This window comes from Siphateles boraxobius, unplaced genomic scaffold (assembly GCF_051911475.1).
Source record: "Siphateles boraxobius isolate OS27281-9 unplaced genomic scaffold, OSU_SipBor_1 24, whole genome shotgun sequence".
Classification (NCBI taxonomy): Eukaryota; Metazoa; Chordata; class Actinopteri; order Cypriniformes; family Leuciscidae; genus Siphateles; species Siphateles boraxobius.
Genome location: NW_027508855.1, coordinates 4,515,686 through 4,541,671, shown reverse-complemented (window position 1 = coordinate 4,541,671; position 25,986 = coordinate 4,515,686). Strand labels below are relative to the sequence as shown.

Genomic DNA, 25,986 nt, shown 5'->3' with positions numbered 1-25,986 from the left:
TACTGTCACTTTTTATTACTTTAAAGTGTCCTTGGTGAATAAAAGTATTAATTTCTGTCACACACACAAAAAAGAATAATCTTACTTAACCTAAACTATTGTTAGTTTTTGTACACGTCAAATATTAAATATGCACTAAAACGTTTTGTGGTCATTCCTTTGATAATTTATCTGCTTTACAACTCTTTTGTTCTGAAGACTTCAGAGGAGGAGATGCTACTGTCTGCAAACATCTGCAATCTCTGGAGTGAACTTTTTAAAGAGTCTAGACGGGTTGACTGCAGTTTGGGGAAAGTAAAGAAGACTTTTGCAGAGGTAGTACCAATCATTTACCAGTAAGGCTTGGTTAGTTCTAACACGCCAACAATGCTGGTTGGCTGGTTGCACACACTGCTTAGACTAGTCTTACAAGGCTGGTCAAAACATTTTTAAGTCAGTTACTTAAAAAGGTAGATTGGTCAAATTTGTATTAGAAAAATTTGAAAAGTCTTAACTTAGCGGCTATGTTTATGCAACTGGCCCCTGATCCTGATCTCTCTCTCTCTCTCTCTCTCTCTCTCTCTCTCTCTCTCTCTCTCTCTCTCTCTCTCTCTCTATCTATCTCTCTCTCTCTCTCTCTCTCTCTCTCTCTCTCTCTCTCTCTCTCTCTCTCTCTCTCAGATCACTCTGAATCAGATTGAGGAGTATAAACAGGAGATCTCCATATTTGCAGAGAGCTTCAACATGCATGGTCCTGGATCAGTGGGAGATGATCTAGAGAAAGGCAATAGCACCAGGACTTTTGTTTTTCATATCTTACCCACCTGGTATTATATCACTATTGTTTATGTGTACTCTTATAGGTTTAGAGATCATGGATACCTATGAGACGGAGTTGGCTAGGGTGGAGGCAAGCCGTCAGGAACTGGCTAAAGCTGAGAAATTGTTCAACCTACCCATCACCATGTACCCAGAGCTTCTCAGTGTACAGAAGGAGATGAGGGGCCTGAGACAGATCTATGAGATTTATAAGAGCCAGAAAGTTAGAATGTCGATTCATTACATAAACTTTTACTTATTATTATGTTGGTCACATTTTCCGAACATTTGTGACACAGGTGTGTGTATATTCCTCAGGTAGCTAAGAAAGAGTGGTCACAGACCCTTTGGGTAAATCTGGACATAAAGGTCCTTCAGGACGGTATAGAAGGACTTATCAAGAGCTTGCGGAAGCTGCCGAAGGATGTGAGAGCTCTTCCTGTATCTTTCTTCCTGGAGGGCCGCATGAAAGAATTCAAAGAGTCACTCCCTCTCCTTTTGGACCTAAAAAATAAGGCTCTCAGAGACAGGTAAAAGCTTTTAAGTTTTTGTTTTATAATGTTCTAACTTAAAGTAATATATCTCTGCCTTTAAACACAGCTAGTAAATATGATTAAGGGCTGAATAGTGTGATCTTCAAAAAGGTAGCCTAATCTAAGGTCACTAGCTGTTTGGATATACTTTATGCAACACGAGACTCAAGTGCTCACTTGGTTGCTGCAGGCACTGGAAGGGCCTAATGGAGAGGACAGGCTCTAGCTTTGAGATGAACCCAAACACCTTCACTCTGGAGAACATGTTCTCCATGGAACTGCACAAGTATGGGAACGTCATCAGTGACATTGTCACCTCAGCTGTAAAGGAGCTTGGGATCGAGACGGTTAGAAATCTCACCAAAAATTAAATTCAACTACACTTCTTATAATAGTAATGGTTTGAAATCCAGCATTTAGAGTTAAAGGGAAAGTTCACCCAAAAATAAACATTCTGCAATCAATTACTCATGTCTTTCCAAACCTGCACGCCTTTTGACTTCTGTGGAACTTAAAGTTGTATAGATGGTATAGAAAGAAGAATGTTGGTAACCAAACAGTTTCGGTTCACATTGGCATCCATTGTATTTTTGTCCATACAATAAAAGTCAATGAAAACTTAAACTGTTTGGTTGCCAACATTCTACTAAATGTCTTCTATGTTTCACAGAAGAAAGAAATGCATACAGATTTGGAAGAGCATGAGTAAATGATGTTAATGATGAAAAATCCCAAGAAAGACTGATTTGAACTGTTTATTGAGATTGTGGCATTGGTCGTAAGTTTCCTTAAATGATTGTGATAATAGATTACAGAGTATGTTTGTGTGCATTTTTGCAGGGAGTAAAAGAAGTGGAGGACACATGGGGAAATATGAAGTTCAATGTGCAGCGGTTCTTAAAAGGCACACAGGAGCATGGTTTCATTCTTGGTGCTGTGGATGAGATTCTCCAGCACTTGGATGATGATGCCATGAACCTGCAGAGTATGGCAGGCAGCCACTTTGTAGGTCCCTTCCTGGTCACTGTGCAGCAGTGGGAGAAGAATCTATCACTCTTTAGTGAGATTATTGAGGTCAATGGAAACCAACAATATCAACAATCAACGACTTGAAAACCACACTGGCTCATGTTCACATTTCTTTAACATTATTCTCAAATGTGTAGGTATGGATGTTAGTGCAGCAAAAATGGATGTACCTGGAAAGCATCTTCATTGGAGGTGACATTAGCTCACAGCTACCTGAGGAAGCCAAAAAATTCGAAAATATTGACAAAATTTTCAAAAAGGTGAGATCTGCACCAACTACTAATATAAAAATGTGTTTTTTGAGAAGAATGTAAATCCCTTATCCTCTGATGGATATCACCAGATAATGACCGACACAGTGAAGGACCCTGGAATTAAGAGATGCTGTCTGGTTCCAAATCGTCTGGCTGAACTGCAGAACCTAAGCGATGGTTTGGAGAGGTGTCAAAAGAGTCTGAACGATTACCTCGATTCCAAGCGAAATGCTTTCCCACGCTTTTTCTTCATTTCTGACGATGAGCTGCTCAGTATTTTGGGGAGCAGTGAGCCTACTTGTGTGCAGGAGCACATGATCAAGGTAATTTTGCATGCTGAAAAAAGGATGAAATTAAAGTGTTTTTTTTTCTAAATTCTGTTTTCTAAATCCATGTTATTGATCTTAATGTGAATGATTCACATGCATGTTTATATTTTTTAAACTAAAGGGATAGAACAAGTAGAATTTGGCTAGTCATATGAGCTTAACAAGTTTCATGTGCAATAAAACCTGCTTTTATTAGGCTACTTGTACTCTGCTGCATCCTAAAATTTAAAAGCTATATAAGCTGTATAAGCTTTACTCACCCTTATATTAAATTAATTCAAATTAACTGAATTCTGGTTCAAAAATAACAGGTGCATACACCTGTTTTAACAGACCATAAATTAATCAATCACCTTGTTTTTCCTCATCGACAGATGTATGACAACATTGCAGCTTTGCGTTTTGATACGGGAATGAATGGAGAAATGGTGGCAAGGGCACTGGTGTCTGCTGAGGGGGAGGTGATGGAGCTCAAACAACCTGTCCCTGCAGAGGGCCGTGTGGAGGACTGGATGACTGGAGTCCTGCTGGAGATGAGGAGAACCAACAGACTTATCACCAAAGAGGCTATTTACTTCTACGGCCACCGAAAGACTAGGCGAGGACATTACTAGATTCCATCTCATTGAGCTGTTTAGAATTCTCATTAGAATTTAATAATATGGTTGCCTGCATTTCCATCAGGGTGGACTGGATGCTTGACTACCAGGGCATGGTGGTGCTGGCAGCAAACCAAGTGTGGTGGACCTGGGAGGTGGAAGACGTCTTCAAAAGGATGTATCATGGCGAAAAGCAGGCGTTGAAACAGTATGCAAAGAAAATGCACCAGCAGATCAATGACTTGGTGAGGCGCATCACGCAACCTTTAAATAAGAATGACAGACGGAAAATCAACACTGTCCTCATCATTGATGTCCATGCTAGGGACATTGTGGATGCTTTTGTCAGAGATAGGTAAGATATGAAAACTGTCACCTCAAAAGAGGTTGTAACGTTGAGAATTGGTTGAATTTTCCGTCCTAACACACACTTTTTCTGTGGGCAGTATTACAGATGCCCGTGAGTTTGAATGGGAGAGTCAATTGAGATTCTACTGGGTTAAAGAGCCCGATGAGCTGTTTGTGCGGCAGTGCAGTGCTCAGTTCTCTTATGGCTACGAGTACATGGGGTTGAACGGCCGGCTGGTCATTACACCCCTGACTGACCGCATCTATCTCACACTTACCCAGGTCTTCGATTTACCCAGTTGTCCTTTCCTTAATGGCCTGTTTTATTTTTACACATCTTATACATTGTATGATGCTCTCAGGCCTTGTCTATGTTCCTGGGTGGAGCACCAGCCGGGCCTGCGGGTACAGGGAAAACTGAATCCACTAAAGACCTAGCAAAAGCTTTGGGGCTGTTGTGTGTGGTCACCAACTGTGGAGAGGGCATGGACTACATGGTAGGAGACTGCAGACTCAAAACTCTACTGAGAGATTATTGCTTTGCATGGTGACATGTTTAGTTCAACAAAATTATTAAGATGATGTATTTCAATATGATATACACTACTGTTCAAAATGTAGTTTCAACGCACATGATATTTCAGAAATCATTTTAAAATGCTGAGTATTATTACAGTTGAAAACAGTTGTTCTGCTTAATAATTTTGTGGAAACCATACTTTTCTTCCAGAATTCTTTGAAGAACAGCATTTATTTGAAATGTGAAATATTTTGTAATATTATAGGTCATTATACTTCACGTCACTTTTGATTAATTTAACACATCCCTGCTGAATAAAAATTAATTTCTTAAAAAAAAAAAACAATCATCTACCTGAGCCCAAAATTTTGAGTGTAAGTTATTAATTTAGATTTTGTTTTTCCTGTCCTTTAGGCTGTAGGTAAAATCCTCTCTGGTTTAGCTCAGTGTGGAGCCTGGGGCTGTTTTGATGAGTTCAACCGTATTGACGCCTCAGTCCTCTCTGTCATCTCATCCCAGATCCAAACAATCCGAAACGCTCTCATGCTGGACCTCAAGAGGTTTCAAGTAAGTTTGTAACTGGAATTTTTTTCCAGAGTCACTCTGATAGTCAAATACTGAAAGTTGTTGTAAATATTTAAGGCACTGAGTGTATTATTTTTTTTTTTTGTGTTGCTTAGTTTGAAGGTCAAGAAATCAGTCTAGATAACCGCATTGGGATCTTCATCACGATGAACCCTGGTTATGCTGGCCGCACAGAACTTCCTGAGTCAGTGAAAACTTTATTCAGACCAGTGGTAGTCATCGTGCCTGACCTGCAGCAGATCTGTGAGATCATGCTCTTCTCTGAAGGCTTCCTTTTGGCTAAGGTGGGAAAAATAAGGACTGGGCTGTCAGTAGATTAAATGGAGCAGACTAAAAAGAGAATAAATGATACAATTGAATTGTTTTTAATGGAAAAATTTCACATGAACATTACACAATAATCCTCAGAGAGCCTTGTGTGAATAGGCAAACAAAATACAAATAAAAAATTTCATAAATGGTTTACTTGCAGGTTTTGGCAAAGAAGATGACAGTGTTGTACAAACTAGCACGGGAGCAGCTGTCTAAACAGTCACACTATGACTTTGGGCTTAGAGCACTGAAGTCTGTGTTAGTAATGGCAGGGGAGCTGAAGAGAGGTTCACCTGATCTCAGTGAGGTATTGATCTCTCTGCATCATCTTCCAACACACCTTAATGAGCCGCCATCACAAATTTACTTCCTTTTTTTTCTCTTTCTCATTTCTTTACCCCTATTAGGATGTGGTTTTGATGAGGGCTCTGAGAGACATGAACCTGCCCAAGTTTGTATTTGAGGATGTTCCTCTGTTTTTGGGCCTCATCTCAGATCTGTTCCCCGGGCTCGACTGCCCACGTGTACGTTACCCCAGCTTTAATGACGCTGTAGAGGGCACCCTGCTGGAGAATAAGTATATTATGCTGCCCAGCCAGGTGATTCTTCCCTTCAAAACTCATTTTAAAAGGATTGTAATTATTAGGCATAATGATTCATGACTAATTTGTGAATGTAGGTGGACAAAGTGGTGCAAATGTATGAGACCATGATGACCAGACACACAACCATGGTGGTTGGACCGACAGGAGGAGGGAAATCTGTGGTGATCAACACACTCTGCCAATCACAGACCAGGTCTTTATCTACACATAAATAACAAAATATTCTTACAATTACTATTTTTAATGCAGAACGTCTAGAAATTCTGCTACATGTTCATAAAACAAATTGTTCTCGCAGGCAAAAACAGATGAGTGTTAAATTGTATCTGTAGGTTGGGCCTGCTGACCAAAATGTACAGTCTGAACCCTAAAGCGATGAGTGTGATTGAGCTATATGGTATCCTGGACCCTGTCACACGAGATTGGACTGATGGGATTCTGTCTAACATATTCCGTGACATCAATAAACCTACAGACAAAAAAGAAAGGAGGTGAAATCATGGCTTAAAAATTCTTCTACATCTATTTTATATCAAAGGCATGAAACAGAACATAATGAATTTGTGTTTGCTTTACAGGTACATCCTCTTCGATGGAGATGTAGATGCTCTATGGGTGGAGAACATGAATTCAGTTATGGATGATAACAGGCTTCTCACGCTGGCTAATGGAGAGAGAATTCGTCTACAGAACCACTGTGCTCTGCTCTTTGAGGTATCATGCAACCCCTTCATTTTGTCAAAGGACTGGAATTCAGAGTAACTGTTGTAGACTTGCAAACAAAAGTGATGTATTTTAGGTTGGAGATCTGCAGTATGCCTCCCCTGCTACCGTTTCGCGTTGTGGAATGGTGTTTGTGGACCCCAAAAACCTTCGCTACGCTCCCTTCTGGGAAAAATGGGTCAACAGCAGAGCCCCCAAAGTAAGTGTATTTCTACTCTGTGCTTAAGTTATCCTAAAAATGTCTACTAGCGGTTCGTCAAGCAAGAAAGCTGAGTGTGTACTTTACATGTCAAAGGAAGTTGACAGCCTAATGGGAGTATAAGTATAATATAATTTGGGAGTGAAAAGATTATTATCATTTATTTATTAGGCAGTTTTAAGATATTAGAATAAGATCTGTGTGTGGGGGCATACAATTTAACAAAATACATGATAGATGTAGTAAATAATAAATTGTTACACTGTATCATGTTCTGACACTGATAAAAAAATTAAAATAAAATCATGTTGTTCTGACACTGATAAGATTATATTTTCAACATGCCTTTGCTTTGTCAACAGGAAAAGACAGAACTCCACAAATTGTTTGAAAAATATGTACCAAGTGCCATTGATATGATAGTGGATGGTATGGTTGATGGTAAACTGACAGAGAAACTGAAGACAGTGATCCTACAGACGGATTTAAACATGGTGAGTGAGTCAGTAGGGACCTGAACAACACTAGAGTGTAAGTAATCTCTGTAGCATGTAGCACAAACTTCTTTTTTCCTGTAGGTGACGCAGTTGACTGTGGTGCTAGATTCTCTGCTGGAGAACGAGGACTTTATTACTGAGGAGCTGGAGTGTTATTTTCTGGAGGCACTCTACTGCTCGCTGGGGGCTTGTCTCCTGGAAAATGGCAGACAGAAGTTTGATGATTTTATCAAAAAGTTGTCCTCTCTGAACAATGTTCATGATGAGAAAGTGCTTGCTGGCCCTGGACAAATTCCAGGTGAGGTGGAAGCAGCGTCCAAAATTAACTTATTGCAGTACCTTGTATTGGCAGTGAATGAATAAAATATAATTATTTCTTAGTGCACATGAAACGGTATACATTATTTTTTCAAAATGACAAACAACACATATACTGTGTAACTCCATATACAAGATCAGACAGTTCTTATTTTTCTATGAAAGGGCAACTGTCACAAAAACAAGATATATTATGATTTTGTAAATAAAAATATATAGTTATTAAATTAAATTATTATTAATCGAATATCCTTCGTTATTGTCAAATTTTGTAATTCTTTTATATTTTATTTGTTTGTTTAATTTTGTAGTTTACTTGCCAACTCTCTATGATTTTCATTTTGATGGAACCCAAAAGAAGTGGGTTCCCTGGAGCTCCATGGTATCAAAATACATTCATAGCCCTGATATGAAATTCATCGACATCCTTGGTAAAGCAGCTTATTTCTTCTCTTTGCTCCTTCTTTGTATTGCTGTTTCTTCCTCTCAAAGCGTTTTCTTGCTCTCTACTAATCTAGTTGTTTTTATTCAGTACAATATGCTTCCATAAAGGCGTATTTAACCGTTGCTCTCCATCAGTCCCAACAGTGGACACCACTCGTGCTAACTGGCTGTTGGAACAGATGGTGAAGGTGAAAAGGCCAGTGGTGCTGGTTGGAGAGTCTGGCACCTCTAAAACAGCCACCATACAGAACTTCCTGAGTAATCTCAAAACAGATACAACTGTAAGTCCATCGCTGTGAATATTGATGAAGCTGCTTCTGTGAATTTAAAACTACAAATGAATGCAGTCCAGTTGGACTTCACACACAGGATAACAATATGCACCTTTTACCCAGATAATGATGACCATCAATTTCTCGTCGAGAACAACATCTATGGACCTGCAGAGGACTCTGGAGGCAAGTGTTGAAAAGAGAACCAAAGACACGTATGGTCCTCCAATGGGCAAAAGGCTCCTTGTCTTTATGGATGACCTCAACATGCCAAGGGTAAGAATGGATTTATACTGTAGATCATACCCAAGACTGAACCTTCACCTCATGGCTCTTCATGGATTGTCGTTTGTTTGATCTTAGGTGGATGAATATGGCACCCAGCAGCCTATAGCTCTCCTAAAGCTGCTGTTGGACAGGGGAGGCATGTATGACAGAGGAAAGGAACTTAACTATAAACTCATAAAGGACTTGGGCTTCATTGCAGCCATGGGGAAGGCAGGGGGCGGTAGGAATGAGGTGGACCCTCGATTCATCTCTCTTTTCAGTGTGTTCAACATCCCCTTCCCGGAGGAAGAGTCCCTGCACCTCATCTACTCTTCCATACTTAAAGGACACATCAAGGTGCGAGAAATAATTCAACTGCCCATATCAGAACAAATGCCATTTGCTTTTTAATGTTTTCATATTAAAATCTCTATTTTAGGCCTGTGATGACACAATCATATATCAATATATTGCAATTATTTTTTCACTCGTATTGTGTTGACTCTTTGGATCATTGTATTAGTATTTGGTTACACTTTATTTTAAGGTGACGTAGTTACATTGTACTTACTCAAATAAGTACTGAGAAATATGTATTAACTACATGTACTTACTATAGAGTTACGATTAGGGTTCGTGTTTGGTTTAGGCTTAGTTGTAATTATGTTTAATTTACTGTTATTACTATAGTAAGTAAATGTAGTAATGTGTAACTACGTCACTAGTGCCCTAGTTTATTCATGAAATGAATGATTGACAATTTGACATTAATCAGAATTATTGCTCCTGTATTTTAAAGCCCTTTGAGGAATGCATTCAAAACATCTGTGACAAGTTGACCTTTTGTACTCTGGAGTTGTACAAAACCATAATTAAGGACCTACCGCCAACACCTTCCAAGTTCCACTACATCTTTAACTTGCGAGATCTCTCCAGAGTCTACAATGGCTTGACAATGACCAATCCTGAAAGGTTAAGAGTATAATTATTATTCAAACGAATTAGAAAGGACTGAGGAAGTTCTTTTCAGTTTGATGTTTGCAATACTCAATTACTCTGTATCAGTGGTTCTGAAACAGGAGGTCGGGGCCCACGCTTTAGCAAACTTCCAAGGGGTCTGCAGGATGACTTAAATTAATATATTATTATTATTAATACAGTATATTGAAACAATCTAACTTAAATAAAATGCTTAAAAAAAATCGTACAGTCAAGATGTAAACAGAAATTTTTCATTTTTCTTTTTCCCGTCAAAAACTAATGCTTTTTTAAAAGAACATACAGATCTGGAATTACAAAATGAAATGTGGGTTATTAAATTACCTATTGACATTCCTAATTTCTGTTCATAATATATTATAATTAATAGATATAGTTATATTTCTGTGCATATTATATTATGTAGAGGGCTATATTATATTATGATATAATCAAAAAGGTTGAGAACCACCACTCTATGCCATATTCAGTACTCTATACCACTATGCTCCACTATGACCAATTTGTGTCATGTTTATTTTAATAATGAGTGTGTGCTTTGCTCTTATTTAACTCCAGGTTCTGTACAGTCACCCAGTTTGTACGTGTATGGAGGAATGAATGCTTAAGGGTCTTTCATGACAGACTTATCAATGAAACTGACAAAACCATGGTATGCTTGCTTCCAAATAGCATGTTACAAAAGCCCTCAATTGTCTACATTTTAAACTACACGCCTGTCGTCCCATGCTCTGGCTTTGCTCTCTACAGGTCCAGGGCCATATAAAGAATCTGATTGAAGAGCACTTCAGATCAGACCTCGATTCAGCCATGAGAGACCCCATTCTGTTTGGAGATTACAGAACAGCTCTAAAGTCTGAGCCAAGAGTTTATGAGGATATACTGGACTATGATGCATCCAAAGCTCTGTTTCAGGTGCATAGATGTCTTAATGTTCCATTTACATGTACATTCATGCCCTTGGCAGATGATTTTATCCAAAGCATGCGTTGCATTCGAGCTATATATTTTTTCCAATTCATGCATTACCTGGAAATGCCTTTTCCAAAGCAGAAATCCATCACTATATCTGAAAACGAACAAGCTTGGCAGCTTTTATTATTTTACTTTTCCTACTCGTCTTTTCTTTTCTTTGACCCCTATAGGAGATCCTAGAGGAGTATAATGAAAATAAGACCAGAATGAACTTGGTGCTGTTTGATGATGCTCTTGAACACCTGACTGTCATTCATCGCATCATCAGAATGGACCGTAGTCATGCTTTGCTGGTTGGCGTAGGTGGTTCAGGGAAACAATCTCTTACAAAGCTGGCTGCCTTCACCGCAGGTTATGAGGTAACTCATCATTTTTCATATTCTATATGTAATATTTCCTGTATTTTTTCTACTTATATATATTTTATATATCCCCTTCATTTTCATTCTAAATTAGAAATTTAGTAATAGTAAGAATCATTGTATGCTGTTTGTTTGTAGGTGTTTGAAATTGTGCTTAGTAGAGGGTACTCAGAGACTAACTTTCGTGAGGATCTGAAAACTCTGTACCTTAAATTGGGTATAGAGAACAAGAAAATGGTCTTCCTGTTCACTGATGCCCATGTGGCTGAGGAAGGTTTTCTGGAGCTCATCAACAACATGCTTACATCAGGTATTTAAAACAACTGACTTAATGAAGTCTTATAAGGTAACACACATTTGTAAATGAATCTATTTAGTTTAAATTCATTGTATGATATGTAAACATGAACAAATCATGTCAGTTTTATGGACTGTATTAAAAAGAGATGCTAGCAGCAGTTTCTTTGTGTTGTCAGGGATGGTTCCAGCACTGTTCCCTGATGACGAGAAGGAATCAGTCCTAAACCAGCTGCGAGATGAAGCTATGAAAGCGGGCTCTGGTCCGTCGAAAGAGAGTGTGTGGCAATACTTTGTCAACAAGAGTGCCAACAACTTGCACATAGTGCTGGCCATGTCGCCCGTTGGTGACACCCTCAGAACACGCTGCAGGAATTTCCCAGGTCTTTGAGCAATGCATTATAAATGTATTAGTTTGATCTTACTCCTACTTCCTTGATTTCTTTATGTGTGTATTTTTGTGCATCAGGATTGGTTAATAATACAAACATCGACTGGTTCTCCCCATGGCCTCTTCAAGCTCTACACGCAGTGGCCAAGTCCTTCTTAGGTATGTGTTAACTAGAGATTTAAATGTAGTTTATAAATTATTGTTTACTAACCCTGTGCATGCATATATTGCAATAATGCACACCCATTCATGCTGGTTTATGCATCGTGTCTCATTTCAGGCGAGAGTCCAATGATCCCAGAGTGTCATTCAGAGGCGGTTATTGCTCATGTGTGTATGGTGCACGGTTCTGTAGGCGAGTATAGTAAACTGTTCCTGCAGACACTACGCCGCAGCAACTACGTCACCCCTAAAAACTACCTGGACTTTATTAGCACCTACTCCAACCTACTGGAGGACCAAGATAAATACATACTGGGTAAGAGTAAATTTATCTTGAGCTATTTGGGAACATTTGTTTATGATTTTAAAATAATGTACTGCATCTATGTCAGTGCTGTTATCATTGTTAACCAAAACTAAATCTAGATGAATCACATCAACTAAACAAAAATTTGAAAGGTTTAGCTAGCCTTCTTTTTTATTACAAAAAACCTACAAAAACTAACAAAATCAATACAATTTAATACTTAAAAAAATGAAATAAAAATGAAAACTGTAAATACAAAAAATAAATGCTAATTCAAAATATTAATAAAACTATAATAGTATTTAGATAATCCTAGAATAACAGTGATCTGTATGCATTTTCCAGCACAGTATAAACGTCTAGAAGGGGGTTTAGATAAGCTGAAGGAGGCGAGTGGGCAGCTAGCAGAGCTCAACACAAAACTAGCTGAGCAGAAAGTGGTGCTGGCAGAGAAGACTGCAGCCTGTGAGATCCTTCTAGAAGAGATCTGCTCTAATACTGGCGTTGGTTAGTACAACATCACATACAAACATTTCTGCAGTAAAACTATGGGTAATTAATATCAAGTTGGTTTTTATTCATGTCACAGATGTGTTGATATGTCACATATTTATTAAAAGAATGTAAAAAGTGGGAAAAGAAAGGATGTTCCATATGGATAGGATTGAACAGCAACTGCTAAAAATAGATTGTAAACTCTCTCTTTCAGCGGAGGAGAAGAAAGCCCTGGCAGAGGAGAAGGCTAAAGAGATAGAGGAGCAGAATAAAGTGATAGTGGTGGAGAAGAAGGATGCTGAGAGCTCTCTAGCTGAGGCTCTTCCTGCTTTAGAAGCCGCTCGTATGGCCCTGCAAGACCTTGACAAATCTGATGTCACAGAAATCAGGTGATGACCATTGTGCTTCTAGACATTTACATTACATTTATTCATTTAGCAGAAGCTTTTATCCAAAGCGACTAACAATCTAAATCAATGCAAAAACACTAAATCAAAAAAGACTAAATCAATGCAAAAACATTCAATAAATATTTTTTTCTGTTGCTGAGCAGATTAAAAAAAAATAATTCTACATTTGTATATTTAAATATTATAATTATTAAATCCTCCTGGGACCCAGAAATAGACTTTTGTCCTTGGTCTTTAAAAATGACTGACATTAATTTAGTGATCAAATGTAGCACTCTTATGGAAATATAATAAATATTTTGTAATTATCATTTAAATCTGACAAATTTTCAAATTGTATTGTATAAATCAACACCTTAGGAAAATTTGATGGTGTTTCTAATCAAAATATGACTTTATGTTACAAAACAGGGCATTGATACAATGATACCTTACGTACATCTCCAATGTAGAGGACTCCAGGACTTTAATCATGTTTATCAAGACATTTTGGGAGACACAACAAGTAAATAGGGAAAGAAATTATATATCAATATTCCTATGAAATATTAGATATTTTAATGAAAATGTTTCAAAATATTACTCCCATTATTACACTTATTTTTTCATTACATGTTGCCCCAAGAACACATTAATATGCAAATTATATACAGTGTATAAATACATGTATTGAATGGGACTACCATTTATGGCCATTTTACCCACATATTGCATAAAATAAAATGGTATATCAAATAATTCCGTTGTATCTTTCATAACATAGTTGAGAATCATCTTTATACAACATTTGGTTAAATATTTTTATTTTTTTTATTGGTGAATGAAAAAAAAAATCCTATTGTTTTTGCCTATACCTGTCATTTTATGACAGGTGATTCCTGATGTCCACTACGGAGGACATAGCATTATAAATAAAATATCTTTTTTCAAAAATGTTTTTTTTCTCCCCATTTGTTTCTTTTGCTCTAAACTAACAATGTAATGACATGAAAAAATACTAAATTCAAAAAGCTTTTTTTTGTCTCATGAGGTTGAAGTACAGTTAATAACAAATTAAATAAATTGGAATATATAATAATTATAATAATAATATTACATTTCAATATATAATAATTATGATATTAATATTAGAAAAATGCGTATATAAATTAAGAAAGTGACAGCTTTTTTTTTTTTGGTGGGGACAGTGAAAATGGTTCACACACAGCAAGTAAAATGTATTTGCAAAAATAAATTTGTACTTGCTGTGGTTCATTTTCACTGGTCACACCACAAAAAAGAGCCTCTCTTTTGTTACATGAAGGCCACTAGCTTCATGTAAGACAAACAGTGTAAGAACAGTATTGACGCTACTCCACCCTCTTGTTTGCGGTATTGCAGATCCTTCGCCAAGCCACCCAAACAGGTGCAGGTTGTGTGCGAGTGCATCCTAGTGATACGGGGCCATAAAGAGATCAGCTGGAAGTCAGCCAAGGGCATGATGTCAGAGGGCAACTTCCTGCGCTCGCTTATGGAGATGGACTGTGACTCAATCAATGCCAGTCAAGTCAAGACTGTCAAGGGTAAGCCAACATCCATATACTTATCTTCTTGATGCTTCTCTGTGATCCCAGTGCCTTGAAACAACTTATGAAGTATCTAGATCCTCAACGTAAACACACTCATAGAAATTCTGATTCCTCCACCTTGTCATATTGTATACTCAGCCTACCTAAGGAACCTCAACACCAGTTTGGAGGAGATGCAAGCCATAAGTAAAGCTGGTTCTGGCATGCTAAGGTTTGTGGAGGCAGTCATGGGCTACTGTGAAGTGGCCAGAGACATTAAACCTAAGCGAGAGAAGGTATGATATGCTTGTATAATAAAGACTTTAAATGCATAAATTCATTTACTTTATTTGGTCTCATTTAAGAAGATGAGCTGAAATTAAATCTCAAAATTACATTTAAAGGTAGCTCGTCTGGAGAGGAATTTCTTCCAAAGCAAACGTGAGCTGGAGCGAATCCAGAATGAGCTCAGTGCCATCCAGAAAGAGCTTGGAGCTCTTGGAGAAAAATATGAGGCTGCCATGACAGAAAAGCAACTTCTGCAGGAGGAGGCCGAGGTTATGGAGAGAAGACTCATTGCTGCAGACAAACTCATCTCAGGCCTGGGATCAGAGAATGAGCGGTCAGCTTACTCATTAAAAACTTGGCTTGAATATAAATGACTGATCAAAGATCAGAAAGATAAATGGCATTTTAGTAATATTTTAATGTACTGTATGTCTATTTACGTGTAGCTGGATGGAGGACCTGGAGGAGTTGAAGAAGCGGCGAGTACGTCTTCTGGGAGACTGTCTGATCTGCGCTGCCTTCCTCAGCTACGAGGGAGCATTCAGCTGGGACTTCCGCAATGATATGGTTTATGAGGTGTGGCAAGCGGATGTCCTGGAGAGAGGTATTCCTCTGAGCCAGCCTTTCCGAATAGAAAACCTGCTCACCGATGAGGTGGAGATAAGCAGGTGAGTCATCAAAGCATGTGTAGAAGAATGAATATTACATTTATATTTTGTTTATGGGGAAAAAACTGTGCACTCTCTTAGATGGGGGTCTGAAGGTCTTCCTCCAGATGAACTTTCAGTGCAGAATGGCATCCTGACCACCAGATCCAGCCGCTTCCCCTTGTGCATTGACCCCCAGCAGCAAGCCCTCAACTGGGTCAAAAAGAAGGAGGAGAAGAACAATCTGAAGGTTTCCCTTCATTTCATTACTTTAGTCTGCCCAAAGTTTTCTGTAATCAATCTTGGACTATTTTTATATTACATTTTCTGATTTGCAGATCTCGTCATTCAATGACCCAGACTTCTTGAAGGGGCTGGAGTTGGCCATTAAGTATGGCTTCCCCTTCCTGTTCCAAGATGTGGATGAATATATTGATCCAGTTATTGACAATGTCCTTGAGAAGAATGTAAAAGGGGCAGAGGGGCGTCAGGTTGTCGTACTTGGTGATAAGGAAGTTGACTATGATCCCAACTTCAAACTTTACCTCAATACAAAACTTGCAAATCCCAAGTTCTCTCCTGCTGTATTTGGGAAGGCCATGGTTATCAATTACACAGGTGAGAGCAAACTTTATGTGATATACACCAGTATTACTGAGTCCAATGCCAATTTTTGACCGTTCTCTGTATTGCAACATTGGAAAAAAATATCTAATGTTTGAATTAAAAAACAGTGACAATTCTTAAGACTCAAATAACACTTTGGTGTGAGTATGCATTTAATTCGAGATTCTAGAGATTAACATTTAATCTTTCTGCTAAAACTGTTTTTCAGTAACCCTGAAGGGCCTGGAAGACCAGCTGCTGAGTGTTATCGTGGGATTTGAGCGCAAGGAGCTGGAAGAGCAGAGAGAACGGCTTATTCAAGAGACTAGTGAGAACAAACGTTTGCTGAAAGACCTGGAGGACTCGCTGTTGAGAGAGTTGGCCACCTCCACTGGAAACATGCTGGATAATGTAGAACTGATACAAACTCTGGAGGAAACCAAGTCCAAAGCCAGCGAGGTCGGTTCATTGCACACTACACACATGTACAGTATAATGGCCTACTAATTATTTCATAAATATTTATCATAGAAACTCACTACCATTTAAAAGTTCAGGGTTAGTAAGATTTGTTTTAATGTTTTTAAAGAAGTCTCTCATGGTCACCAAGGCAGCATTGTTTGATCATATATACAGTAAAATATGATTACAATTTAAAATAACACTCATATTTCATATTTTAATATATTTTCAAATGTAGTGTATTCATGTGATGGAAAAGCTGAATTTTAACAGCCATTACTTCAGTATGCTGGTTTGGTGCTCAATAAACATTTCTTATTATTATCAATTTTGAAAGCAGTTGTTGCAGTTATAATTTTTTTTTCAGGAAAAATGAATGAAACTTAACAGGATATGAGCAGTTTACGGTTTTACATTCATTATTTGACTCCAACAGGTCTTCGAGAAACTGAAGCTGGCAGAAAAGACGGCCATTGATATTGACACACTGAGAGACGGCTACCGTCCGGCTGCCAAGCGGGGAGCTGTCCTGTTCTTTGTGCTGGCTGAGATGGCTCTGGTCAATAGCATGTATCAGTATTCACTTGCGTCCTTTTTAGAGGTGTTTGACCTCTCACTGTCCAAGTCTCTACCCAACACAATCCTGCCCAACAGATTGAAGAATATCATGGACACACTCACACAGAATGTCTATAACTATGGCTGTACTGGTGAGTCTGCTTAACTTTTAAAGTCTAATGGTTTCCGATCATGGGAACTATTTTTCTATGTAATTAACTGCTAAACTTTATGCCAACAGATTAAGACATTTTCTAGTCCATGAACATTAGCAGCTAGTGATTACAGGGAAAAGTTTAGATGAAATCACTGTTAATTCTTCAACAGATTCAACCAAACTTATTTTTGCTTCGTTGTTTAGGTCTGTTTGAAAGAGACAAACTTCTCTTCTCCTTCAACTTGACTATTAAGATTGAGCAGGCAGATGGCCGAGCACCCCAGGATGAACTCGAGTTCTTCCTGAAAGGTAGGAGCTTCAGGAATACTTGTCTCCTACTCTTTCTCTCTTTTGCAATATAAACATGTATAGCAATGCACATACACACCTAATCTTCTTCCTCTCTCCAGGTAACCTCTCTTTGGAGAAGAGCAAACGTAAGAAGCTGTGCGACTGGCTGCCTGATCAGGGCTGGGAGGATATAGTGCGCCTTATGGAACTCTTTCCTAATGAATTTGGCACTTTAGCTGATGATATAGAGAAGAATCCTGAGGAGTGGAAGAAAGTGAGTGGCAGAAATCATCAAACACACACCAGATGAACCTACGGTGAGATTCTGTATATCACTTATGGAATCTGTCTTTCTGTTTCTGACACAGTGGTATGACTTGGATGCTCCAGAGCAGGCTTACTTTCCAATGAAGTACAAGGACAGCCTCACCCCCTTCCAGAAGCTTCTGCTGATCCGCTGCTTCAGGCTGGACAGAGTCTATCGTGCCGTCAGTGATTACGTCACGCTTACCATGGGAGAGAAGTAAGGGAAACTGAAAATCACTTATGGATTTTATAAAACAGCAGTATATTACAAACAGATCATGTAATCAGAGGGGTGCACGTTTTTAATTAATCATTATTAAAAATATGCTATGGATACAAATTCAAGTTGCTAGGGAAACTTGATTTGGTGGATTTTTACTATTGAAAAAATAACATGGATTAAGAATTATATTTTGGATAAGACATGAACTATGACATGGACATGACTTATTATAATAATTATATCTGATTAATATTTGTCAGAAAATTGCATTATGCAAATGTACACCTTTACTAAGTACTACAGAGGGAAAATGATGGCTGGAATACACAACACGACTTTTAAAATCCAAACAAATTTTAAAACAATAGGCATCGTACACTTGAAAAACTGGGCATCATTCACTGAACGACGGAGGATTACACACAACCACACTTGCCATGAACGTGCCATGAAAACACCATGGGCCAGTGTGAAAAATTAGCGGTGAAAAGGCTTGGACACAGTTATTTTTTGGCTGACCTTATTGGATGCATTTGTAGGAGTTTCACATTGATGCAAATTTTTTGGGAGGAGAGTATTTAAATGAATCATGCAAGGTAATTAACTAAGGTTTGCGTTTGTCAATTTTCTGGTGTTTGCGGCATTATTTACCACCCAAAAATTGCAAGTCTTAAACCAGACACTAACTGGTAGATTGCGTTGGTCATTATGGAAATGATCCGGCTGCGTCTGTGTTCTTTTATCCACTCCCATTTGTGCTTTTTTGGAATTGCGCTCTCCCGCTAATTTGCCCTGTTTAGTAAATCTGCCCCTATGTGTTCTAAAAACGATTCAAAATATCAAACATGTTTTTTTATCCTCTGATTGGATTGAATCATAATCTATGTTCATCCAACTCAAACTTCCCAAAATCTATACACTGTCTCTGACTTTCAGCAACTATCATTGACTCCTCTACACTGCAAACCGGGCCTAAAATGTGTGCTAATGTCGTGAAGCATATTTCACCCTGAATTTTCATATAATAAAAGTCCAAGCTTTTTAATGTCAGACAATCAGAAACAATGGCCTTTGAGAGGTTGAAGTTCTAACTTTCTCTTCACTTCTTCACTCTGTCACTCAGATACGTACAGCCCCCCGTGATCAGTTTTGAAGCCATCTTTGACCAGAGCTCCCCAAACTCTCCCATTGTGTTTATTCTGAGTCCGGGCTCAGAACCAGCCAATGATCTGATGAAATTAGCCAAACGCTCTGGCTTTGGGACCAACAGACTAAAATTTCTTGCCATGGGGCAGGGACAGGAGAAGGTAGTGCGCTGCGGTGGTGCATTGCATCTTAACCACCAGCAATATCATAACGGACATATTTGGGAAATCTACCCTTGACCTCTACAAAAAGGTACAAATATGACATTTCTATTACAGGTTGCATTGCAGCTGTTGGAAACCGCAGTGGCACGAGGCCAGTGGCTGATGCTACAAAACTGTCACCTGTTAGTGAAATGGTTGAAGGATCTAGAGAAAGCACTGGAAAGAATCACTAAACCCCACCCAGACTTCCGCTTGTGGCTCACTACAGATCCTATTAAAGACTTCCCCATCGGCATACTGCAGAAATCCCTCAAGGTCAGGACACATGTAATGCATGAATATTTTAATGTGTGAATATTCATTTCCATTAACTATTCTTTTTCTCATGTTCACCTGCAGGTTGTAACAGAACCTCCAAATGGACTGAAGCTGAACATGAGGGCAACATATTTTAAGATCCCTCATGATAAGCTCATGGGCTGTGCTCACCCTGCCTTTCGCAGTCTGGTTTATGTGCTGGCCTTCTTCCATGCTGTGGTACAGGAAAGACGCAAGTATGGCAAGATCGGCTGGAATGTCCCTTATGATTTCAATGAGTCCGACTTCCTGGTAAGTTTGCTCTAATCTGAATTTCCTTAAAGGTAGTGCTCAGATAGTATTGTCAAGTCTGAGATACTTTACATTGCATTTTGATTATGTAGTTTCATTGTCTCTCAGGTTTGTATGGAAATCTTGGACACCTACCTGACCAAAGCCCAAACTCAAGGAGATGCCGCGATACCATGGGGAAGCCTTAAATACCTTATTGGAGAGGTAAATATCACATTAAGTTAATCTTGTCATTTTATAGGCTGACTGCAGAAATTTATTAAAAGTAACAGTATCAACGATATAACAAAAAGAAGTTTCTTCTGCACCAATAAGCATATTACAGTGATTTCTGAAGGATCATGTGACAGTGAAGACTGGAGAAATGGCTGCTGAAAATTCAGCTTGGCCATCATATAATTTAAAATGCCTCTTGCAGGTGATGTATGGTGGCAGGGCTATTGACAGCTTTGATCGCAGGATTCTCACAGTTTACATGGATGAGTATCTGGGTGATTTCATCTTTGACACCTTCCAGCCTTTCCACTTCTTTCATAATAAAGATGTGGACTACAAGATCCCACCACACGGACCCAAACAGGTTTATGTTGGTACGTTGCTGCTTAGAATCAGCATCAGAAAGACATTGGTTTGAATGTGACAGACACTCAAACTCTAATTTTATTTTGCAGATGAGATAGAGTCGCTGCCTCTTGCTAACACGGCGGAGGTGTTTGGTTTGCACCCTAATGCTGAGATCGGATACTACACACAGGCTGCCCGAGACATGTGGACTCGTCTTATTGAGCTACAACCACAGACAGGTACCTTATTTACAGTACTTTGTGTTACTGAAATATAGGGATGGCCCGAGTTGACCTAAAGGATCAATATCGGGGCAGATTATGCACTTTTTTAACTGGTCGGTTTTGTCAACCCTAAGCCTGATGCTTTTGTTTTACTTCAGCTGTCATGCAGTAGGTGGCGGTATGCACCTTCAAGTGGGTTTGCCAGCCGGCATTAAAAGTAAAAGAAGCTGCTCAAATGTGCATGCGAGAGAACCATTCTAGCACGTCACACTCATGTTCGAGCTTATGATTTTACCATATTTGATGCACACTTTAGTAAGAAATCACTCGAAACTCATTTAATTTATCTGCCGTCAGACTATCTGAGACGTCATTGCCATTACGCATTGCTATGGGTTGCTTCTTGCTTCAGACTTGACTGACAGACTGACTGGCATTCTGACACCGCAAGCTTCATGCTTTCTAACCTTATCTCCACACATTTTTTTGACTATTATTTTTTTTTGTACATATATAAAATACAAGTTTATCAGTAGTCCCATATTCATAATTGTGACCACACGTTTACATCTACCAATGTCCATTAAAAAATGTGGAAACATTCACTGATGCTCCAGAAGGAAAGACGATGCATTAAGAGCCAAGGGGTGAAAAATTTTGAACAGGATGAAGATGTGTAATTTTTTTCTTATTTTCGTTTTACAGTGCCCCTATTATGCTATTTTAATGTCTGCTAATTTTGTTTTGGAGGTCCCCTACAACAGGTTTACATGCATCAAAGGTCAAAAAACCTTCCCGTAATATTTTCTCATAATATACATTCCACATCATTTTTCAATGATTATCAAACGACTCGATGGATAAATCAGTCTCTCCAAATTCCTCCTTTCCGCGAGCTACTCTGCTCTGATTGGCCAGATGGCCGATTACAAAACAGTCTATTACCATAAAAACTTTAGCTCTGCCCAGAGGCTTCCTGCAGCACAGCGATTGTACACACTGTAAACAAAAGACAGTAACGATGACGTCGATTTTACCACATCAATCCGAGGGTGAGTCCGAAGATGAAACATTGGAAGAACCAGTTAAACCCGAACCTCCATCACAACTACTACTCGAGTAGGACGTTTCTCAGTGATTCACTACTCATTTTGAGGTACATTATGAGATGTTGCAACTGTAATTCCTCACCATCAGCATTTACAAGTGCATGTCCATCAACAAACCGATGTGTATATTCCTAATTCATTGCGGTGCACATGCGGGAACTGTATCAATAATGGGGCATACATTAGCCGAGCACTAATGTGAATGACCGATGTAATATAAACGTTTGTAAAACAAATATTGTTCCATCCATTATCTTTACTTAAAGTAGTAGGAACGACAGACAATCTGCATTAATAGACAGTTTTAGGTAATACTGAAATACTTCTGCTAAGAAACTGTGGGTCACTAAGACAGTAATAACCTGAGTTAGCCGGTTAGCCGGAGACCTACTCAATATAAAACACAAAACTAAGTATTTTGAACACCGGTAGAATATACATTAATAACTAGTCATACTTACAGGTTGTGATTCTGAGGAGCAAGTTGTTCCAAATAAACTGTGTACTGACCTATCTTTCAAGAGCAAACATTTTGCGAATCCTGTGTTGAGCTCAGAGATTTGAGAAGCAGTCGTCAGTAAAATTACGTGTTGAGGACTGGTCAAGTTGTTCGCGGGCGGATAACGAACAACCTAGGCAAGCATTATGCAAATTTATTTTCTAGTGACGTAGAACCATAACGCAGTGAGATTCGAAATATAAACTACTCGTAAAAGTGGTTCAGAGTTGATTCTTTCTTTTGGGAGACAATAACTATATATCGTGCACTTTCGACTTTGCAACGTTTACATTCACAAACAGCTGTATCCTTTTTTTCATTTTGCACTGCCCTTCAGAAGCCACTTAAGACAAAAATAATATGCAACATATATTGTGTGTGTATATATATATATATATTTAGCATATCAATCATCTGTTGTTTTTCTTTATTTTAAAATGCTTGCTGCCTTTAAATACAATTACTTCCATGTATAATCTTAAGGTGACTCTGGCGGTGGCATTAGTAGAGATGAGTACATCAGCCAGGTGGCACGGGACATTCAGAGCAAACTGCCCGAAGCGTTTGACCTGGACGTGATCCGCAAGAAGTTGGGGCTGGAGATCTCCCCCACAACTGTAGTACTATTACAAGAGCTGGAGCGCTTCAACAAACTTACGATCAGGATGAGGCGTTCGCTGGCTGAACTACAGCGAGTGAGTGACATCAAGACAGGGAGAAAGAAAAGAATCAAAAACTATTACAGCTAACAATTAATACAACTGTTTATAATATACTTTGGTTGTTCATAAAATATATATTAAAAAAAAGGTAGGTTTCTCTTTAGACCATATGTGCTTTCTGTCTAAAGGCCCTGGCTGGTGAGGTGGGAATGAGCAGCGAGTTAGATGAGGTAGCGAGAGCTCTTTTTAATGGGCATATTCCTGTTATCTGGAGGAAACTGGCACCAGATACTCTAAAATCTCTAGGGAACTGGATGATCCACTTCAAGAGACGACATGAACAGTACAGCTCATGGGTGAGAATCAAATATCACACCATATATAAACAGAAGTCTCATGCTCACCAAGGCTACCTTTATTTGATCAAAAATACTATATAAACAGTAACATTTTAAAATATTACAATTTAAAATAACATTTTTGTTTTAATATATAAAACCGTGATACAATTTTTTTATGGATTCTTTGATGAATAGAAAGTTCTAAAGAACAGCATTTATTTGAAATAGATTTTTTTTTTGTAACAATGTAAAAGTCTATATAGTCACTTTCGATCAATTTAATGCATCCTTGCTGAAAAAAAAAATTTGCAATGTTTGAATAGCAGAGGTCTTACCTCTAAAACATTTTTTTTTACATTTTAAATATATTTTCAGACCTTAAAATATTTCTTATTCATTTAATGTCATGTTTTTTCAAACTTCCTGTGCCCTGGTTGAAATCAATTTTTAAATGCCAAATTTTCAGTGTGGACTTTTAAACCCCGCTGTATGTTCCTTATGTATAGTATCTCAGCTCCTGTAAATCAACTTCTAATTGAATGTATCAAATGTGCTACTAAATAAATAAATACATTTGATCTCATATTGTTTTTCATTTATGTAGGTGGATGAGGGAGAGCCCTACGTGATGTGGTTGTCAGGCTTGCATATCCCAGAATCGTACCTGACAGCACTGGTCCAGGCCACCTGCAGGAAGAACGGCTGGCCTCTGGATCACTCCACTCTCTACACACAGGTTACACACTACAGGAGTGAGGACGAGGTCAAAGAGAGGACAGGACAGGGTGAGAGCACACCACATCCTGCACATAAAAAAAATGAACATGAGGACATTGAGAATCGAACACATGTTCTTCTTTGTTTTCTGTCAGGATGTTATGTATCAGGAATGTTTCTGGAGGGGGCAGACTGGGACATTGAACAGGGCTGTCTGGTGCGCAGCAAACCCAGAGTTCTAGTGTCTCAACTTCCCATTCTCAAAATCATTCCGATTGAAGCACGCCGCCTTAAACTCCAGGCAAGACCGAATCTTTTTTTTTTTTTTATCAGGTGTTCAGGTTCATGACATCTCAGAATATCTGTCTTGGAAATCTGTGTAATCTGTAAGTAAAGTGTATCTTTGGCTTATTTTGCAGAACACCCTGAAGACTCCAGTCTACACCACCTCAATGAGGAGGAATGCTATGGGTGTTGGACTGGTGTTTGAGGCGGATCTTTTCACCACTAAGCACATTTCTCACTGGGTACTGCAGGGAGTGTGTCTGTGCCTTAATGCTGACTGAGACTCTAACTGTTATGAAATGTATTTATGTATAAGAGGAACACAAAATATATTAATAACTTGATATAATAGTAGAATGTTTTGTTTGTGACCAATGATTTTTATAACAATTTCAAAACACCTCTAACGCTGTCAAAGTGTTTTGTGTTTCACCACTGGGTGGCAGCACACCAATTATTGCTGCTAGAACCTGTTGTGTTCAGTCTTTGAGAAAAGATCTCAAACTTTGTCTAGTTGATTTCACAAAAAAAGTTAAATAAGAATAATTTTCTGCTTGCTTAAATGCACTCTTAACAAGCAGAAAAACTTGTACATTTTTGATTAATCTGTTCAAAGCAACTAGAACAACACAAAAACAATCACAATTTATTGTTATAAAGCCTGACACAAAATCTTTTATTGACATCTGTTTTCATGAATAACTCTGCATGTAGATGCTCTGAACCCATTTTGTCATTGTTAACTAAATCTATCAGAAGTTGTTTTGATATAAAGTTGAAATACAATATTATTAGATATAGCTAAATATTATATAAACAGCTAAAGCATTGAAAATTCCCATTGCCACCTTCAGTGCAACAATTAAGAAGTTCCATTCAACTTAAGATGTTAGGAATTTGCCTAATGCACGGTGAGGAGGAGAGTTCAAGTGGCCAAAAACTCTCCAAGGATCACAGATGGTGAATTGCAGAGATTAGTTGAGTCTAGGGGTCGGAAAGCCTACAAAATTAAAAAAAAAAAAAAAAACAACTCCTACATCACTACACCACATGTTGTTGGGGAGGGTTTCAAGAAAAATCCTCCTCGCTCATCCAAAAACAAACTCCAGCATATTCAGTTATATCAGGCATGACTGGAACTTTAAAAGGGTTGGGATTCTATGGTCAGATGAGACTAAAAAAAGAGCTTTTTTGCAGGAAACACACCAGATGGGTTTGGTGCAAAAAGGGATAAAAAGTACCCCATACCCACAGTTAAATATACCGCTGGATCTTTAATGATGTCAACCTATTTTTTTGCTGGAGGTCCTGGACATCTTCGTTCAGACACATGGCATCATGGAATCTGGCAAATACCAACAGATAAAAAGACAAAACCTGACGGCCTCTGCTAAAAATCTTATAATGGGCTGTGGTTGGATCTTCCATCAGGACAACGATCCAAAACAAATATCAAAATCAACACAAAAATGTGTCACTGAGCACAAAATGAAGCTTCTGCCACTGCCATCCCAGTCCACTGACCTGAACCCTGTTGAAAATGAGTGGGGT

General features: G+C 38.5%; 1 protein-coding gene across 1 annotated transcript in view; it reads left to right on the top strand.

The window, feature by feature from the left end:
• Positions 1-24,779, top strand: part of dnah10 (dynein axonemal heavy chain 10) — a 40,556-nt gene extending 15,777 nt beyond the window's left edge. The window contains exons 22-79 of the mRNA XM_077240869.1: positions 199-315; positions 661-763; positions 843-1,021; positions 1,117-1,328; positions 1,522-1,678; positions 2,172-2,405; positions 2,498-2,620; positions 2,704-2,937; positions 3,318-3,541; positions 3,628-3,897; positions 3,989-4,172; positions 4,253-4,387; positions 4,825-4,977; positions 5,091-5,279; positions 5,468-5,614; positions 5,715-5,906; positions 5,987-6,105; positions 6,245-6,403; positions 6,491-6,626; positions 6,712-6,834; positions 7,197-7,328; positions 7,413-7,629; positions 7,961-8,080; positions 8,229-8,374; positions 8,489-8,641; positions 8,729-8,989; positions 9,432-9,604; positions 10,190-10,283; positions 10,382-10,546; positions 10,777-10,965; positions 11,107-11,278; positions 11,445-11,648; positions 11,735-11,815; positions 11,937-12,134; positions 12,471-12,632; positions 12,835-13,009; positions 14,411-14,592; positions 14,737-14,873; positions 14,982-15,199; positions 15,312-15,533; positions 15,615-15,762; positions 15,851-16,130; positions 16,348-16,577; positions 17,017-17,290; positions 17,500-17,604; positions 17,706-17,860; positions 17,955-18,109; positions 19,239-19,422; positions 19,540-19,740; positions 19,825-20,034; positions 20,143-20,238; positions 20,453-20,624; positions 20,706-20,837; positions 22,914-23,125; positions 23,281-23,448; positions 24,038-24,218; positions 24,306-24,451; positions 24,570-24,779. Of these exons, the coding sequence (XP_077096984.1) occupies positions 199-315; positions 661-763; positions 843-1,021; positions 1,117-1,328; positions 1,522-1,678; positions 2,172-2,405; positions 2,498-2,620; positions 2,704-2,937; positions 3,318-3,541; positions 3,628-3,897; positions 3,989-4,172; positions 4,253-4,387; positions 4,825-4,977; positions 5,091-5,279; positions 5,468-5,614; positions 5,715-5,906; positions 5,987-6,105; positions 6,245-6,403; positions 6,491-6,626; positions 6,712-6,834; positions 7,197-7,328; positions 7,413-7,629; positions 7,961-8,080; positions 8,229-8,374; positions 8,489-8,641; positions 8,729-8,989; positions 9,432-9,604; positions 10,190-10,283; positions 10,382-10,546; positions 10,777-10,965; positions 11,107-11,278; positions 11,445-11,648; positions 11,735-11,815; positions 11,937-12,134; positions 12,471-12,632; positions 12,835-13,009; positions 14,411-14,592; positions 14,737-14,873; positions 14,982-15,199; positions 15,312-15,533; positions 15,615-15,762; positions 15,851-16,130; positions 16,348-16,577; positions 17,017-17,290; positions 17,500-17,604; positions 17,706-17,860; positions 17,955-18,109; positions 19,239-19,422; positions 19,540-19,740; positions 19,825-20,034; positions 20,143-20,238; positions 20,453-20,624; positions 20,706-20,837; positions 22,914-23,125; positions 23,281-23,448; positions 24,038-24,218; positions 24,306-24,451; positions 24,570-24,716 (9,987 nt within the window). The 3' untranslated portion in view covers positions 24,717-24,779. The remainder of the gene's footprint in view (positions 1-198; positions 316-660; positions 764-842; positions 1,022-1,116; positions 1,329-1,521; positions 1,679-2,171; positions 2,406-2,497; positions 2,621-2,703; positions 2,938-3,317; positions 3,542-3,627; positions 3,898-3,988; positions 4,173-4,252; positions 4,388-4,824; positions 4,978-5,090; positions 5,280-5,467; positions 5,615-5,714; positions 5,907-5,986; positions 6,106-6,244; positions 6,404-6,490; positions 6,627-6,711; positions 6,835-7,196; positions 7,329-7,412; positions 7,630-7,960; positions 8,081-8,228; positions 8,375-8,488; positions 8,642-8,728; positions 8,990-9,431; positions 9,605-10,189; positions 10,284-10,381; positions 10,547-10,776; positions 10,966-11,106; positions 11,279-11,444; positions 11,649-11,734; positions 11,816-11,936; positions 12,135-12,470; positions 12,633-12,834; positions 13,010-14,410; positions 14,593-14,736; positions 14,874-14,981; positions 15,200-15,311; positions 15,534-15,614; positions 15,763-15,850; positions 16,131-16,347; positions 16,578-17,016; positions 17,291-17,499; positions 17,605-17,705; positions 17,861-17,954; positions 18,110-19,238; positions 19,423-19,539; positions 19,741-19,824; positions 20,035-20,142; positions 20,239-20,452; positions 20,625-20,705; positions 20,838-22,913; positions 23,126-23,280; positions 23,449-24,037; positions 24,219-24,305; positions 24,452-24,569) is intronic.
• The last annotated feature ends 1,207 nt before the right edge of the window (positions 24,780-25,986 follow it).